The sequence below is a fragment of the Periophthalmus magnuspinnatus genome, chromosome 19, assembly GCF_009829125.3.
Source record: "Periophthalmus magnuspinnatus isolate fPerMag1 chromosome 19, fPerMag1.2.pri, whole genome shotgun sequence".
Classification (NCBI taxonomy): Eukaryota; Metazoa; Chordata; class Actinopteri; order Gobiiformes; family Gobiidae; genus Periophthalmus; species Periophthalmus magnuspinnatus.
Genome location: NC_047144.1, coordinates 1,152,587 through 1,166,074, shown reverse-complemented (window position 1 = coordinate 1,166,074; position 13,488 = coordinate 1,152,587). Strand labels below are relative to the sequence as shown.

Below are 13,488 nucleotides of genomic sequence, written 5' to 3'. Positions count from 1 at the left end.
TCTGCACTGGAAAAAATGAGGTTGTGGTGATTTTAACCACTTGACGTTCCTTTACGTATTTACAGCAATGTACGTGTATTTATGCATCAACCACACAAATAATCTACACATCAAATGAAAGCTACGACATTCATCTTTCTGAATATGTAAACCATTTACACCTCTAATCACCACAGTGCTGACAGGAAAGACGAAGAGACGAAGAGAAGTCAGAAATGTAGATTTGGACTTCACTTTGAGCGCTCTGGTTCTGTCAAACATCAACATATTCACACAAAGTTGGTCTCATTTGTTCCGTAAAGGTCCAGAGAATATAATCCAGTCAAGAAATTATGTCCACAAAAGAATTTAGATCCTCCATGTCCAATCTGCTGGAGGAAAGTGAAATCTGCTTGCACTTCTTTTGTCAATTTCAAGCATATTAAACTTCTGACAGCGCCAACTTTGTTCCTCAGTGTAAAACAAACTTGTTAGCTTGTGATTGACACCAACGTTGTCCAAAAAGGTGGGGGCTGTGGGTTACTGGAGTTCGGGACAGTGAATGAGAGCTACAGACTGAAAGAGTTCTTAGTTTCCAGTGTGTGTTTGTTTACATTTTGAAGTGTGTGTGTTAGTTCAAATGATTGTAAAACTCTCATTTTTATAGGCATTGACCTCAAATTTGAAATGTAAGTGGTCAACAATCTTGTCAGTTGAGATATAGTGTATTTTTGTCCCCAGCTCCTACTGCAGCTTTCTACACCTTCAATTTAACAAAAAAAAATGTAGGCGAGGATGAGAAAAAAAAATAAAAAATTATGTGTGTTCCAAAGTGTATAAATGCTCAGCAGACAAACTTACAGTGATTCTGACGCCTGTGGGTAAAACTATAGGGTGTTACTTTTACAAAGACCCAAACTTGTGTATTTACTACTGAGGGTTCAATAATGGTGAGTATTTTCATTTGGAGAGGTCAGAACAAAGGCAATTTTTCCGAAATGACTCAGAATTGTAAGGGGTTAAGACCAGGGAAGAGGCTTTTAGCTGTTTTGCTTCATAAAAATGAAGTACACTATAAGGAAAATCAAAACTGGATATGTTGGTGATACAATCGCAATTTAATGATCTAGTAACAAACTTTTATACCCACAACTGCACCTGTTTTTACTGTTTTATATGGACTTATATGCACGCACCTACTCCTTATTTTAATGTTTCACATGGACTTTTATACTTGTTTGTTTAGTTTGTTTTTCTGCTTGTATTGCATTTTAAACAGGGCGCCCATGTAAGAGAGCGCAAAGGTGTTTTTTTTTATTTATCTGCACAAATAAAGATAAATAAACAAAAATAAATTGGAATGTCCAGCAATCATACCACTCAGGAAGGAGACAGATTCTGTGCCCCAGAGATGAACATGCTTTGGTTCAAAATGTGCAGATCAACCCAAGAACAAAAGCAAAAGACCTTGTGATGGTGCTGGCTGAAGTTGGTAAGAGGGTGTCGTTATCCACAGTGAAACGAGGACTGTACCGACATGGACTGAAAGGACACTCTGCCACGAAAAAGTCATTACTCCAAAAGAGGGTTGGAGACATGTCCTGTGGTCTGATGAATCTAAAATTGAACTGTTTGGCCATAATGAGCATCGTTACGTTTGGTGGAAGCTTGCAAGCCCGAGAACACCATCTCAGCTGTGAAGCACGGGGGTGGCAGCATCATGTCGTGGGGTTATTTTTCTGCAGGAAGGACTGGTGCACTTCACAAAACAAATGGCATCATGAGGAAAGAACATTATGTGGAAACACTGAAGCAACATTTAAACACATCAGCCAGGAAGTTAAAAATGAGTCTTTCAAATGGACAATGGCCCGACGCAAACGGCCAAACTGGTGACAAAGAGGCTTAAAAATAACAAAGTCAAAGTTTTGGAATTATAGTTTTAATGCCGTATTGTGGAACATCCTGGGCAAAGCCTGTGAGGTGTGGTTCAGCCTATAATCCCTGTAAAACTGCTCACCTGATGTCTAAAGATTTAAGTGTTCATTGTTGTCAGAGTGGTTTACAATGGATTATTCATTCACTCCACATAAATGCAAGAGATGTGGATTAGCCTGTTGTTCAAAGTTGAGCTACACTTTGAGCCTGAGCGGGATGCTACTACTGGACTAGAGAGAAGAACAGAACAGACACAAGAGGAGCAGAGGAGCAGAGGAGCAGAGGAGGCTCACAGTGACTCAGGAGGTGTTGGACTGTTTGTCTGAGGTAATAATGACTTATATTTACTTGTGTCACAGTCACTTTGTGGCTTTTTGAACACATTCTTTATGTAATCCTAGTTTTATGGTATCAGACTCTTCACTTCTAATGGGTTATTGAGTCACATTTTCAGATTCACCTGTTTTACATTTAGAATAAACTGAACTTTTTGCTTAGATTTGAACTTGGACTTGATTCATTTCAATCTGAGAAAACAACTGAATTAGCCCAGTTTTCTGCTCTATGTCTGTGTTTGAGTATAGATTTTTGAAGTAATTGTACTTTTTGGAGTAAATTTTAAACCTGTACTTGTTCTTGTAATGGAGTATAATTGCAGCCATGTAATTGTACTTAGTTACCTTTAAAATCATATGAGTAGTGAGTACAGCACAAGTCCCAATGGTCCTGATCCACGTCTGTCTCTCCTCTGTATCTGCTCCTTTATAAACAAACACACATAACATCACTGCATCGCCTGCTCTGATTGGACAGAGCTCAGACATTTTACTTACATTTATTCCATCACCAAATCATCTTTTGGTTTTCTAATGTAGTTTATACAGAGAAGTGTCAGAAAGACTTGAGTGTTTGGGATATGAGGCTGTTATTGGTTTGTTTTATGTTCCTAATCACAGGTCAAAGGTTTGATATAAAGTCTCTCCTGAGATCTCTGATAAACAGTAAAGATGTTGGACTGTGATCCTCCAGAGGCTGATGAAGGTTGATCATTCATGTTTTATTATTGTGTTGCTATGGCTGTGTTTCATCACAACATTCTATAGAACAATCATATTTAACACAGAAGAGTCAAATGTGTCTGATTCAAACACAGATATTTGCTGTAATAATGTGAGTTCTTGGCTCGAGTCACAAACAGAAACAATCAGGTTCAACATTTGTGGATTTACATGTTGATGTGACTCGTGAAAATACCATGTGATCAACAGAGAAATGTGTCTCTGTCCCATCTGAGAGTAAAACATTATGATTTATGGATTTAGTCCAAAATCTTTAGTTTTGTGCTCAACAGAATCAGACGAGCAGTTTTACAGGGATCACAGGCTGAAGCACACACACCCTCAGGCCCTGGACGCTCCATTCAGTTAAAGAACCATTATGGAACTTTTCTGGAGGAGTGTAAACCACCTCACTGTCTCTATGGAGATGTCATTGTGTCACCTAGAATGTTCCACAATACAACATTAAAGCTATCTTGCATTTATTCAACTTCAGGTTTTCATTACTCAAAATTTTACCACCACCAAATGATGTCACCTGCTTGTCACAATATATAATTTAATGCCGTACTGTGGAACATTCTGAGTAAAGCAATAATGTCTCCATGTAAAACAGCAGGTGTTTGACCTGAACAGCAAAGTTACACAGTGCACCTTTAAGAGAAAATAAGATGTTTGTAGAAAAGTAAAGAGGGAAACGTTTAGGACCAGACTCAGGATCTGGGCCAGATCCAAGTCCACAGACAGAGTCCAAAGTCCAGGTCCAGGACAGGTCCAGACAGCAGCAGTGATGGAAGGAGTTGAGCTTTAAAGCTCTGAGTAATGTCAGGTTTATTTCTCTGTTCTGCTGAGTCCACATTAACACACATGGGAATAGAACCACCAACCTGTCGCTGAGTCCAAATGTGCCTCTGTGTCTTTGATTCTTTACTGTCTGTTTTACAGGACACTGTCTCTCTGTGCTTCTTTTTGAAGTGTCTTGATTAAGAGTTGTGCCTTGTCATGATGCCCACAATTCCTGTGTTCTCTCCCCCTCCCCTACCTGTCTGTCCGGAGCTGGGCGGAGTTCCTGACTCCTCCCGCACGCACCTGGAGCACATCAGCGCAATTACCTGCACCTGCTGCCAAGTATATGAGGGCTCGGCAGAAGACACTCAGGGCCAGATCGTCTGTTTGTCTTCCCCAGGACCGTCTTGGACCAGAGTCTCGGCGAGACCGTCCGCGTGTCAATATTCCTGCTCTTGCTCGTTCCCGCTCCTGCCTCTGCGCTCCAGCTCCGGTACAGTCCACCCTCTGCTTGCCTCCTGCTCTGTCTTGGCCTCTGGCTCGCTTCCCGTCTCTTGCTCTGGCTCCCGCTCTCTGGATCACTCCTGCTCAGTCTTCCCCGGTCCTGTCCCTGGTCTCGTCGTGCTCCGGTCCTGGCAGTCTCCGCTCCCGCTCCGGAAAGACATCTCAAAAATAACTGTACATAAATAATTAATAATTAACTTTCTACAACCTCAGATAAACAAAGAACAAGGAAAAACATGAGGCAGACAAATGTCTAGATAGATGACTGTGATCTAATGTGAGGTCCCCTGTGTCCCTCAGCAGCACCTCTGCCCTCTCACTGTCACTCAGACTGGACTGAGCATGGATCAGAGAGAGACCAGAGAGGACGGAGCCCCTCCCTCTATAAAAGCTCACAGGTAAGAGAGGATCACTAACACTCCACCACTGTTCTCCATGTCAGAGCTCAGACTAAAGCCACTGCTCCATCTGTGTCCACAGACCTGCTCCTGGGGCCAGCGCCGTCTCATTCAAGAGTGATGAGTCTATAGGACGATTGATTAATTTTAAAAGAGAACATGGTCCAGAGTAAGTCAGACTCACCTCATAATGTCAGGACTTTATGTTCACAGCCTTTTTAGAATGATATGGATGACTTGTTTTTTATTAAACTCAACATAAGTGTAAGAGCTGCAGATGACCTCTGTGACTGTGAGGAGGAACTTCATGCTCGTCTCAGCAGCAGGAAATGCAACACACTTATGTCTTTGTCCTACAAAAGTCCTTCTATGAGATCCTAGTCCAGGCCCATCACCCGCTGGACCTGCTCAAGTCACATGACTTTAACCACTGTGTTTGTCCAACAGAGACACTTTTGATTTGAAACAGAAAAATGAAACACTGACTCCCCACATTTAGTCCTGAGTCTGGACACCAACAGGAGGCCAGGAATAAACCAGGACTGAACCAGAACTAGACCAGGACTAGACCAGGACTAGACCAGGTCTAGACCAGAACTAAACCAGGTCTACAGAATGACTCCATCAGGAGTTGGGTCCCTGAGGTCCTCCTCATGTGAGATGGTTCATGTGGCTCATGTCAGATGTTCTTTGGTGCTGGTCCATGGAGAGACTTGTTCATGCTGCATTGCTCATGTTTGTCTGGATGTGAACAGTTTGAAATGCTTGACTTTCTCTGGTCTTTTCTTGTAATAGTTTTATTTTTGAATGTGTGGATGTGTCTTAGTTGTACAGGGCCCACACTGGCAGAAGTCCTGTGTTTTGGAGTAGAGAGGGCTTTACTGTGCTGCTCTGTATGGGATGTTTTTTATTCATACAGGGACAGTGTCACTAAACACTGACCAAAAGGAAAGATGCATTGTAGCAGGTTAGAGCAGAAAATGATCATTTCCACCTGTCGTCCCTGGGCAGGTTGATGTAACAGTTTACAGAATCTAAAAGTAGATGGAAACATGACCATATCACCAAACATTATCACATATAAGTTACTCACATTTCATTCATAAAACAAGTGTCCTGCTTTTGGACCAGACGTAATAAAACTGTTCAACCTCCACTTACACCACACACTCATCACTCACTCAGCACACATGGACACAGGGGTTTTCTTTATTTACTTTTACCAGCTCCAGCTGTTTTAATGGACTGTGCAGTCACAAGTGTTAAGAAGAGTCACTGTGACTGAAGTGTGTTTTCTTCTGTGTCTCAGGATCCACCAGAAACATCCTCCATCTGAACCTGGTCCCATCTGTGAGTCCCTCAGGAGTGACAGGTCTAAGGACTGTCCAATTGGTTTTGCCACAGAACCGTGAGTTTAAACAACTATTGAATAAAACAATTGAAATGAAAATACGGTAAGTGTTTGAGTCTCTCTCACAGAGTGGAGCAGCAGGGTCCAGAGGTCTCCAGTGGTCAGCACCATCAGACACAGCTGGACTCCATATTTAAGGTCTGTCACTAAAGTTTGTAAATGTTCAGATGAATGAGAACTTGTTCCACACAGATCTGACACTGACTGCATTTGTGTTGTTTATAATGTGTCTGTTCAGCTTCTGGAGGAGGACATCTTCACTTTTGTCCAGAAGGAGCTGAAGAAGCTCCACAAGGTTCTGAGTACAGATTACCCAGAATGCTTAGAGCCTATGAAGGATGAAGAGCAGAGGAGCAGCAGTGAGGCTGTTCTGAAGATCACACTGAACTTCCTGAGGAGGATGAAGCAGAAGGAGCTGGCTGAGCATCTGTGGAGCAGTAGGACCATTTAACACATTTAACAAGGTGCTCACAGTCGTTTTATATTCTCTGAGACTCAGGTCTGTATCTGTTGTCTTCATTCAGGGAGTTATTCTGGAGTTTATCGGCGTAAACTGAAGTCTAACCTGCAGCAGAAGTTTGAGTGTGTGTTTGAGGGCATCGCTAAAGCAGGAAACCCCACCCTTCTGAATCAGATCTACACAGAGCTCTACATCACAGAGGGAGGGTCTTCAGAGGTCAACCAGGAACATGAGGTCAGACACATGGAAACAGCCTCCAGGAAACCAGGCCCAGCAGAGAGAGTCATCACATGTGAAGACATGTTTAAAGGCCCAGCTCACACACATGGACCAATCAGAACAGTGCTGACAAAGGGAGTGGCTGGCATCGGGAAAACAGTGCTCACTCAGAAGTTCAGTCTGGACTGGGCTGAAGGCAAAACCAACCAGGACATACAGCTGCTGTTCCCGTTCACTTTCAGAGCACTCAATGTGCTGAAGGAGAGAAGCTTCAGCTTGGTGACACTTGTTCATCACTTCTTTAGTCAAACACAAACAGAACTCTGCAGCTTTGAAGACCTCCAGGTGCTCTTCATCTTTGACGGTCTGGACGAGTGCAGACTTCCTCTGGACTTCACTCAAACCAAGGCCCTGACCGACCCCACAGAGTCCACCTCACTGCACGTGCTGCTGGTAAACCTCATCAGGGGGAGCCTGCTTCCCTCCGCTCGCCTCTGGATAACCACACGACCTGCAGCGGCCAATCAGATCCCTGCTGAGTGCGTCTCCATGGTGACAGAGGTCAGAGGGTTCACCGACCCACAGAAGGAGCAGTACTTCAGGAAGAGGTTCAGAGAAGAGGCCGACACAATCATCTCCCATATCAAGATCTCCAGAAGCCTCCACATCATGTGCTACATGCCAATCTTCTGCTGGATCGCTGCCACAGTCCTGGAGCATTTGTTGAAAAGCAGAGAGAGAGAAGAGCTGCCCAAGACCCTGACTCAGATGTACATCCACTTCTTGGTGGTTCAGGCCAAAATCAAGAACATCAAGTATGAAGAAGGATCTGAGACAGACCCACACTGGAGTCCAGAGACCAGGAAGATGGTGGAGTCTCTGGGAAAACTGGCCTTTGAGCAGCTGCAGAAAGGAAACCTGATCTTCTACGAGATTGATCTGAGTGAGTGTGGACTGGACGCTGCAGCGGCCTCAGTGTACTCTGGAGTGTTCACACAGGTCTTTAGAGAGGAGCCAGGCCTGTACCAGGACAAGGTCTACTGCTTCATCCATCTGAGTGTGCAGGAGTTTCTGGCTGCTCTTCACGTCCATCAGACCTTCATCAACACTGGGATCAACCTGCTCGTAGAGAAAAAAAATTCATCACGGACAACTAGCGGTAAATTAGTCCAGTTTTACCAGACAGCTGTGGACCAGGCCTTACAGAGTCCAAATGGACATCTGGACCTGCTCCTTCGCTTCCTCCTGGGTCTTTCACTGTCGACCAATCAGAGCCTTCTACAAGGTCTGCTGACACAGACAAGAAGTAGCTCCCAGACCAATATAGAAACAGCAAAGTACATCAAGAAGAAGTTGAGTGAGGTTGTTTCTGCAGAGAGGAGCATCAGCCTGTTCCACTGTCTGAATGAACTGAATAAGTTTTCTCTAGTGAAGCAGATCCAACAGTACCTGAGTTCAGGACGTCTGTCTGAAGCTAAACTATCTCCTGCTCAGTGGTCAGCTCTGGCCGTCATCTTACTGTCATCAGAAGAAGATCTGGAGCAGTTTGAGCTGAAAAAATACTCTGCTTCAGAGGAGGCTCTCCTGAGGCTGCTGCCAGTGGTCAAGGCCTCCAACAAAGCTCTGTGAGTAACATTTGTTTAACAGAGGATGGTTTGATTCAACTTCTACATGAACAAAGTTTTCTCTCCAGACTGAACAGCTGTAACCTGTCAGAGAGAAGCTATGAAGCTCTGACCTCAGTCCTCAGCTCCCAGTCCTCTAGCCTGAGAGTCCTGGATCTCAGTCTCAATGACTTGAAGGACTCAGGGCTGGAGATGTTGTCTGTTGGTCTGAAGAGTCCTCACTGTAAACTGGAACAGCTCAGGTCAGAGGGATTAATCTTACTTACTAATTTTACATACATTAACCTGTTGGTAGTTGCATTGTAAAACAACATTTGATAAAAGCAATATATGGATATGGGACGTTCTATTTGTCTTGTTTTGGGTTGAATGCAGGTGTTGGGCTCTATACCGGCCCCACAGGCTGAGGCTTAAACTCTTGTGTGGTGGTTCTAGTCTCTAATGTCCCTCTGTCTCCTCAGTCTGTCCCTCTGTGGACTGTCCCCTCACAGCTGTGGGCCTCTGGCCTCAGTCCTCAGCTCCTCCAGTCTCACACACCTGGATCTCAGTCACAACGACCTCCAGGACTCAGGAGTGGAGCTGCTGTGTTCTGGACTGAAGAGCGCCCCCTGCAGACTGGAGACGCTCAGGTGAGATGCTCCCATGATGCACTCTGCCCCCTTGTGTCCACATGAGTGTAATGCTGTGTCTTTAGGCTGTCTGGATGTCTGGTCTCACAGAGGGGCGGGGCTGCTCTGGCCTCAGCTCTGAGCTCCGCCCCCTCCCACCTGAGAGAGTTAGACCTGAGCTACAACCATCCAGGACCCTCAGCCGAGCTCCTGACCGCTCTACAGGACCAGCGCCCCCTGCTGTCTGTCAGGTGAGAGCGCCCCCTGCTGTCTGTCAAAGGCACAACCACACACACAGCAGCGCACTGGAGGTGAGGCCTTTAGGCACAAAGGCAGAGGAACCACCAACCCTCAGGCGACTCCCAGCTCCATCAACATTGTTTCAGATGTTGGACCTGGTTCATGGTTCATATCTCTATATAAATATCTCTATATTTTTGGCCTCACAAGAATCAAAAAATGGCACCTGTACGTCTGTATGGCCCCTGTTGAGCCTTAAAGACAGAAGTGTCAGGACTGTCCCAGAGCTCGATGGGGTTGGGCTGAGGTCTGTCCTAGATCTTGGGTTTAGACCTGGTCCTTCTCCTGGTCTCAGTCTGGATCTGAGGGTCCACTGTGCAGGACTCAGGGTGGGGTTCTGACAGGACTGGGTCTCTACCCTGTGCACGTGGGTGTTGAGGATGAGGAGATATATACATACATACACCTAAGTCCTGTGCTTGTCCTGTGTAGTCTGCTGCTCCTTTCTGTTTACTACAATCCTGGTGTAGTTATAGTTTAATCCTGATTCAGACCTGGTACAGTCCTCCTGTTTCAGTCCTTGTTTAGTGCTGGTTCAATTCTGATAGATCCAGTCCTGAATCAGACCAGCTCACTGCTTATTGGGAAGTAAATCGGTGTGTTTTAGTAACATTCACATTCAACATCATTCATGTATTGCTGTTGTAGTACTTCGTGGCGCCTCTCTATTTATAATGTACTGTAAGGTCACAGTGCTGTGTTGTAGACACACAGCTCTATGCTCTACAGCTTAAGTAATGTGCGGTACAGATATAAAACGGACTAATCTCTTTCTTATATGATTCAGACTTATTGCCGTCTGGTTTCTAAATGTGAAATAAACTGAGTGTCAGTGTAAATCTACAGGTCTCGCTCTTCTTTATCCTGGAGCACATCTTAATGGCTGTAGCTAGTGATCTCATAGTGAAATATATTTCCAAAGACAATATAAAGCAGCAGTGAACATGGAGCATATATAGAAGGCTGTGTTGTAGAAAAATACTATAGTAATTCTGGATGAAAAGTGATCCATTTGTGAATCCTGGTGAATTTTGAAATACAAAAAGGTTTATTCTTTGTTACAGCAGATATGGACAGGACAGGGCTCACCTTGGCAGTTTTTCAGTGTCCTGAGCTAGTCTCCTGAGTCTCTCCTCTAGAACATCTCTCCCCCTCAGTCTCCTCGAACATCTGAGCTCAGAGTTTTTATACCAGAATGACAAAGCCACAGACATATCAAAGCAGAGTGACATTTGTTTCACACCCAGGAGTTAATGAACTTTTACACTTTGTCAGGTAGAACAACATACAGTTTCCTGTGGGATGGGACAGAACCTTTGCACATGTCCGTGTGTGCTCCGGGTCTCGTCGCACATGTTCGTGTGTGCTCTGCGTCTGACAGACTGACAAAGATCAAATGCATTTACGCAGAGACATGATAAAAATATTTTATTCACAACATGAATACACTTAAATGTTCATCTCAGTCATTAGGAGGTGACATGTATGTGGGATAATTCAAATCATTGATTTTGATAAGAGCTGATAAAAACATCAAAACAAACCTTTCTTAAAATGAGATTTAAAAATGACTTCATGTTTCAGTCTGATGTCGTGTGTTTCAGTCTGATGTCGTGTGTTTCAGTCTGATGTCGTGTGTTTCAGTCTGATGTCGTGTGTTTCAGTCTGATGTCGTGTGTTTCAGTCTGATGTCGTGTGTTTCAGTCTGATGTCGTGTGTTTCAGTCTGATGTCGTGTGTTTCAGACTGGACCATGCTGGAGCTCAGTGGTTAACACCAGGACTCAGAAAGTGTAAGTTTTGAGAAACTCCATTTGAAACAGACACTTATTTAAATGGATAAAATGGTCCAAGGACCTCACATAGAATATATATTGTTGTGTGGCCTCACCCCTCCCCGAACCGCCACCTTAACGTGGTGGAGGGGTTTGAGCACCCAAATGATCCTGGGAGCTATGTTGTCGGGGGCTCCATGCCCCTGGTAGGGTCACCCATGGCAAACAGGTCCTTGGAGACGGGTCTGACTAAGAGCGGTTCAGAAGCCCCCATGAAGTGTAATACAACAAGGCCAGTTACGTCGCCCAGACTGGCGTTACCGGGGCCCCACCCTGGAGCCAGGCCTGGGGTGGGTGCTCGGCAGCAAGTGCCTGTGGCCCAACCCCAAGGAACGACGTGGGGCCGTCCTCCCGTGGACCCACCACCTGCGAGAGGAGCCATGAGGGACGGGTGCTGAGAGATCTGGGCGGCAGTTGAAGGAGGGGATCGGACCGGATCTCCGGACATGGAGACTAGCTCTGGGGACATGGAATGTCACCTCGCTGGGGGGGAAGGAGCCTGAGCTTGTGCGGGAGGTTGAGCGTTACCGACTAGATATAGTCGGCCTCACCTCCACGCACAGCTTGGGCTCTGGAACCCAACTCCTTGAGAGGGGTTGGACTCTCCATTTCTCTGGCGTTGCCCGCGGGAAGCGGCGGCGAGCTGGTGTGGGCTTGCTCATTGCAGCTCAGCCACCACGTGTTGGAGTTCACCCCGGTGAACGAGAGGGTCACATCCCTGCGCCTTCGGGTCGGGGACAGGTCTCTCACTGTTGTGTCGGCCTACGGGCCAAACAGCAGTGCAGAGTACCCAGCCTTCTTGGAGTCCCTGGGAGGGGTACTAGACAGTGCACCAACCGGGGACTCCGTTGTTCTCCTGGGGGACTTCAACGCCCATGTGGGTAACGACAGTGACACTTGGAGGGGCGTGATTGGGAGGAACGGCCTCCCTGATCTGAACCCGAGTGGTGTTTTGTTATTGGACTTTTGTGCTAGTCACAGTTTGTCCATAACAAACACCATGTTCGAGCACAAGGGTGTCCATCGGTGCACGTGGCACCAGGACACTCTAGGTCAGAGGTCAATGATCGACTTTGTTGTTGTGTCATCTGGTCTCCGACCGCGTGTCTTGGACACTCGGGTGAAGAGAGGGGCTGAGCTGTCAACTGATCACCACCTGGTGGTGAGTTGGATCCGCTGGCGGAGGAGGAAGCCTGGGAGGCCCAAGCGCATCATGACAATCTGCTGGGAACGTCTGGCAGAGCCCTCTGTCAGGGGGGTCTTCAACTCCCACCTCCGGGAGAGCTTCTCCCTGATCCCTGGGAGGTTGGAGACATGGACTCTGAGTGGGCCATGTTCTCCACCTCTATTGGCGGAGTAGAGCCACTGCTCCTACACGTCGAGAGGAACCAGTTGAGGTGGCTCGGGCATCTGCTCAGGATGCCTCCTGGACGTGTCTGGGGTGAGGGAAGTCTGGGAGTCCCTACTTAGACTGCTGCCCCATGACCCGGCCCCGGATAAGCGGAAGAAAATGGATGGATGGATGGATGTGTGGCCTCAGACTGTGAGGTCCACAGCTGTGTCCATGACTGAATCCAGAGTTCTTCATAAAGCAGATCCTGAAGAGTCCAGTCTGGAGCTGTGTAACTGAATAGATTGACCCATATTAAACTATAATTAAATGTGTGTCTCCACATGGGACTAACTGCTGCTGTGTTGTGTCTTCTCTCCATCAGATTTCTGTGATCTCACTCTGGATCCAAACACAGCTCACAGAAAACTCAAACTGTCTGACAACAACAAGAAGGTGACACATGTGACAGAGGAGCAGCCGTATCCAGATCATCAGGACAGATTTGACTACTACCCTCAGATTCTGTGTTCCACTGGTCTGACTGGTCGCTGTTACTGGGAGGTCCAGTGGAGTGGAAGGGTTTATATATCAGTGTCTTACAGAGGAATCAGAAGGAGCGTACACACTCATGACAGTGTGTTTGGGCGCAATGATCAGTCCTGGAGTCTGGACTGTTCTAAATATGGTTTCTCTGTTTGTCATAATAACAAAGACACCCGCCTCCCTCAGCCCTGGTCCTCCTCTTCTGGGACAGTCTCAGTGTTTGTGGACTGTCCTGCTGGCTCTCTGTCCTTCTACACAGTCTCCTCTGACCAACTGACCCACCTCCACACCTTCAACACCACATTCACTCAACCTCTGCTCCCTGGGTTTTTGCTCTGGTCCAAGTCCTCACTGTCTCTGTGTCCAACAGACTCACCCTCACTCGAAGTGTAAAATACTCTGGCCAAAAAAAAGTCGCCACCTGGATTTACCTAAGCAAATAGGGTGCGGTTGCTGCAGTTGGTCCGGTCTAGGTTCAGCAACAGTCTGTGCT

General features: G+C 46.2%; 1 protein-coding gene across 2 annotated transcripts; it reads left to right on the top strand.

Moving 5' to 3' along the window:
* The first annotated feature begins 2,175 nt into the window (after window positions 1–2,175).
* On the top strand, window positions 2,176–13,488 carry LOC129457180 (NLR family CARD domain-containing protein 3-like). Of its 2 annotated transcripts, none has more exons than XM_055229704.1 (12): window positions 2,176–2,244; window positions 4,566–4,663; window positions 4,746–4,832; window positions 5,973–6,071; window positions 6,143–6,212; window positions 6,313–6,511; window positions 6,599–8,378; window positions 8,447–8,620; window positions 8,840–9,007; window positions 9,073–9,237; window positions 11,031–11,077; window positions 12,835–13,488. In XM_055229704.1, exons 2-12 carry the CDS (start codon window positions 4,608–4,610, stop codon window positions 13,386–13,388), a joined length of 3,399 nt encoding a protein of 1,132 aa, XP_055085679.1. In that variant the 5' UTR covers window positions 2,176–2,244; window positions 4,566–4,607; the 3' UTR covers window positions 13,389–13,488. The 2 variants fall into 2 exon arrangements, with proteins under 2 accessions (XP_055085679.1, XP_055085680.1); XM_055229705.1 differs by having other exon boundaries at window positions 2,181–2,244; window positions 4,569–4,663.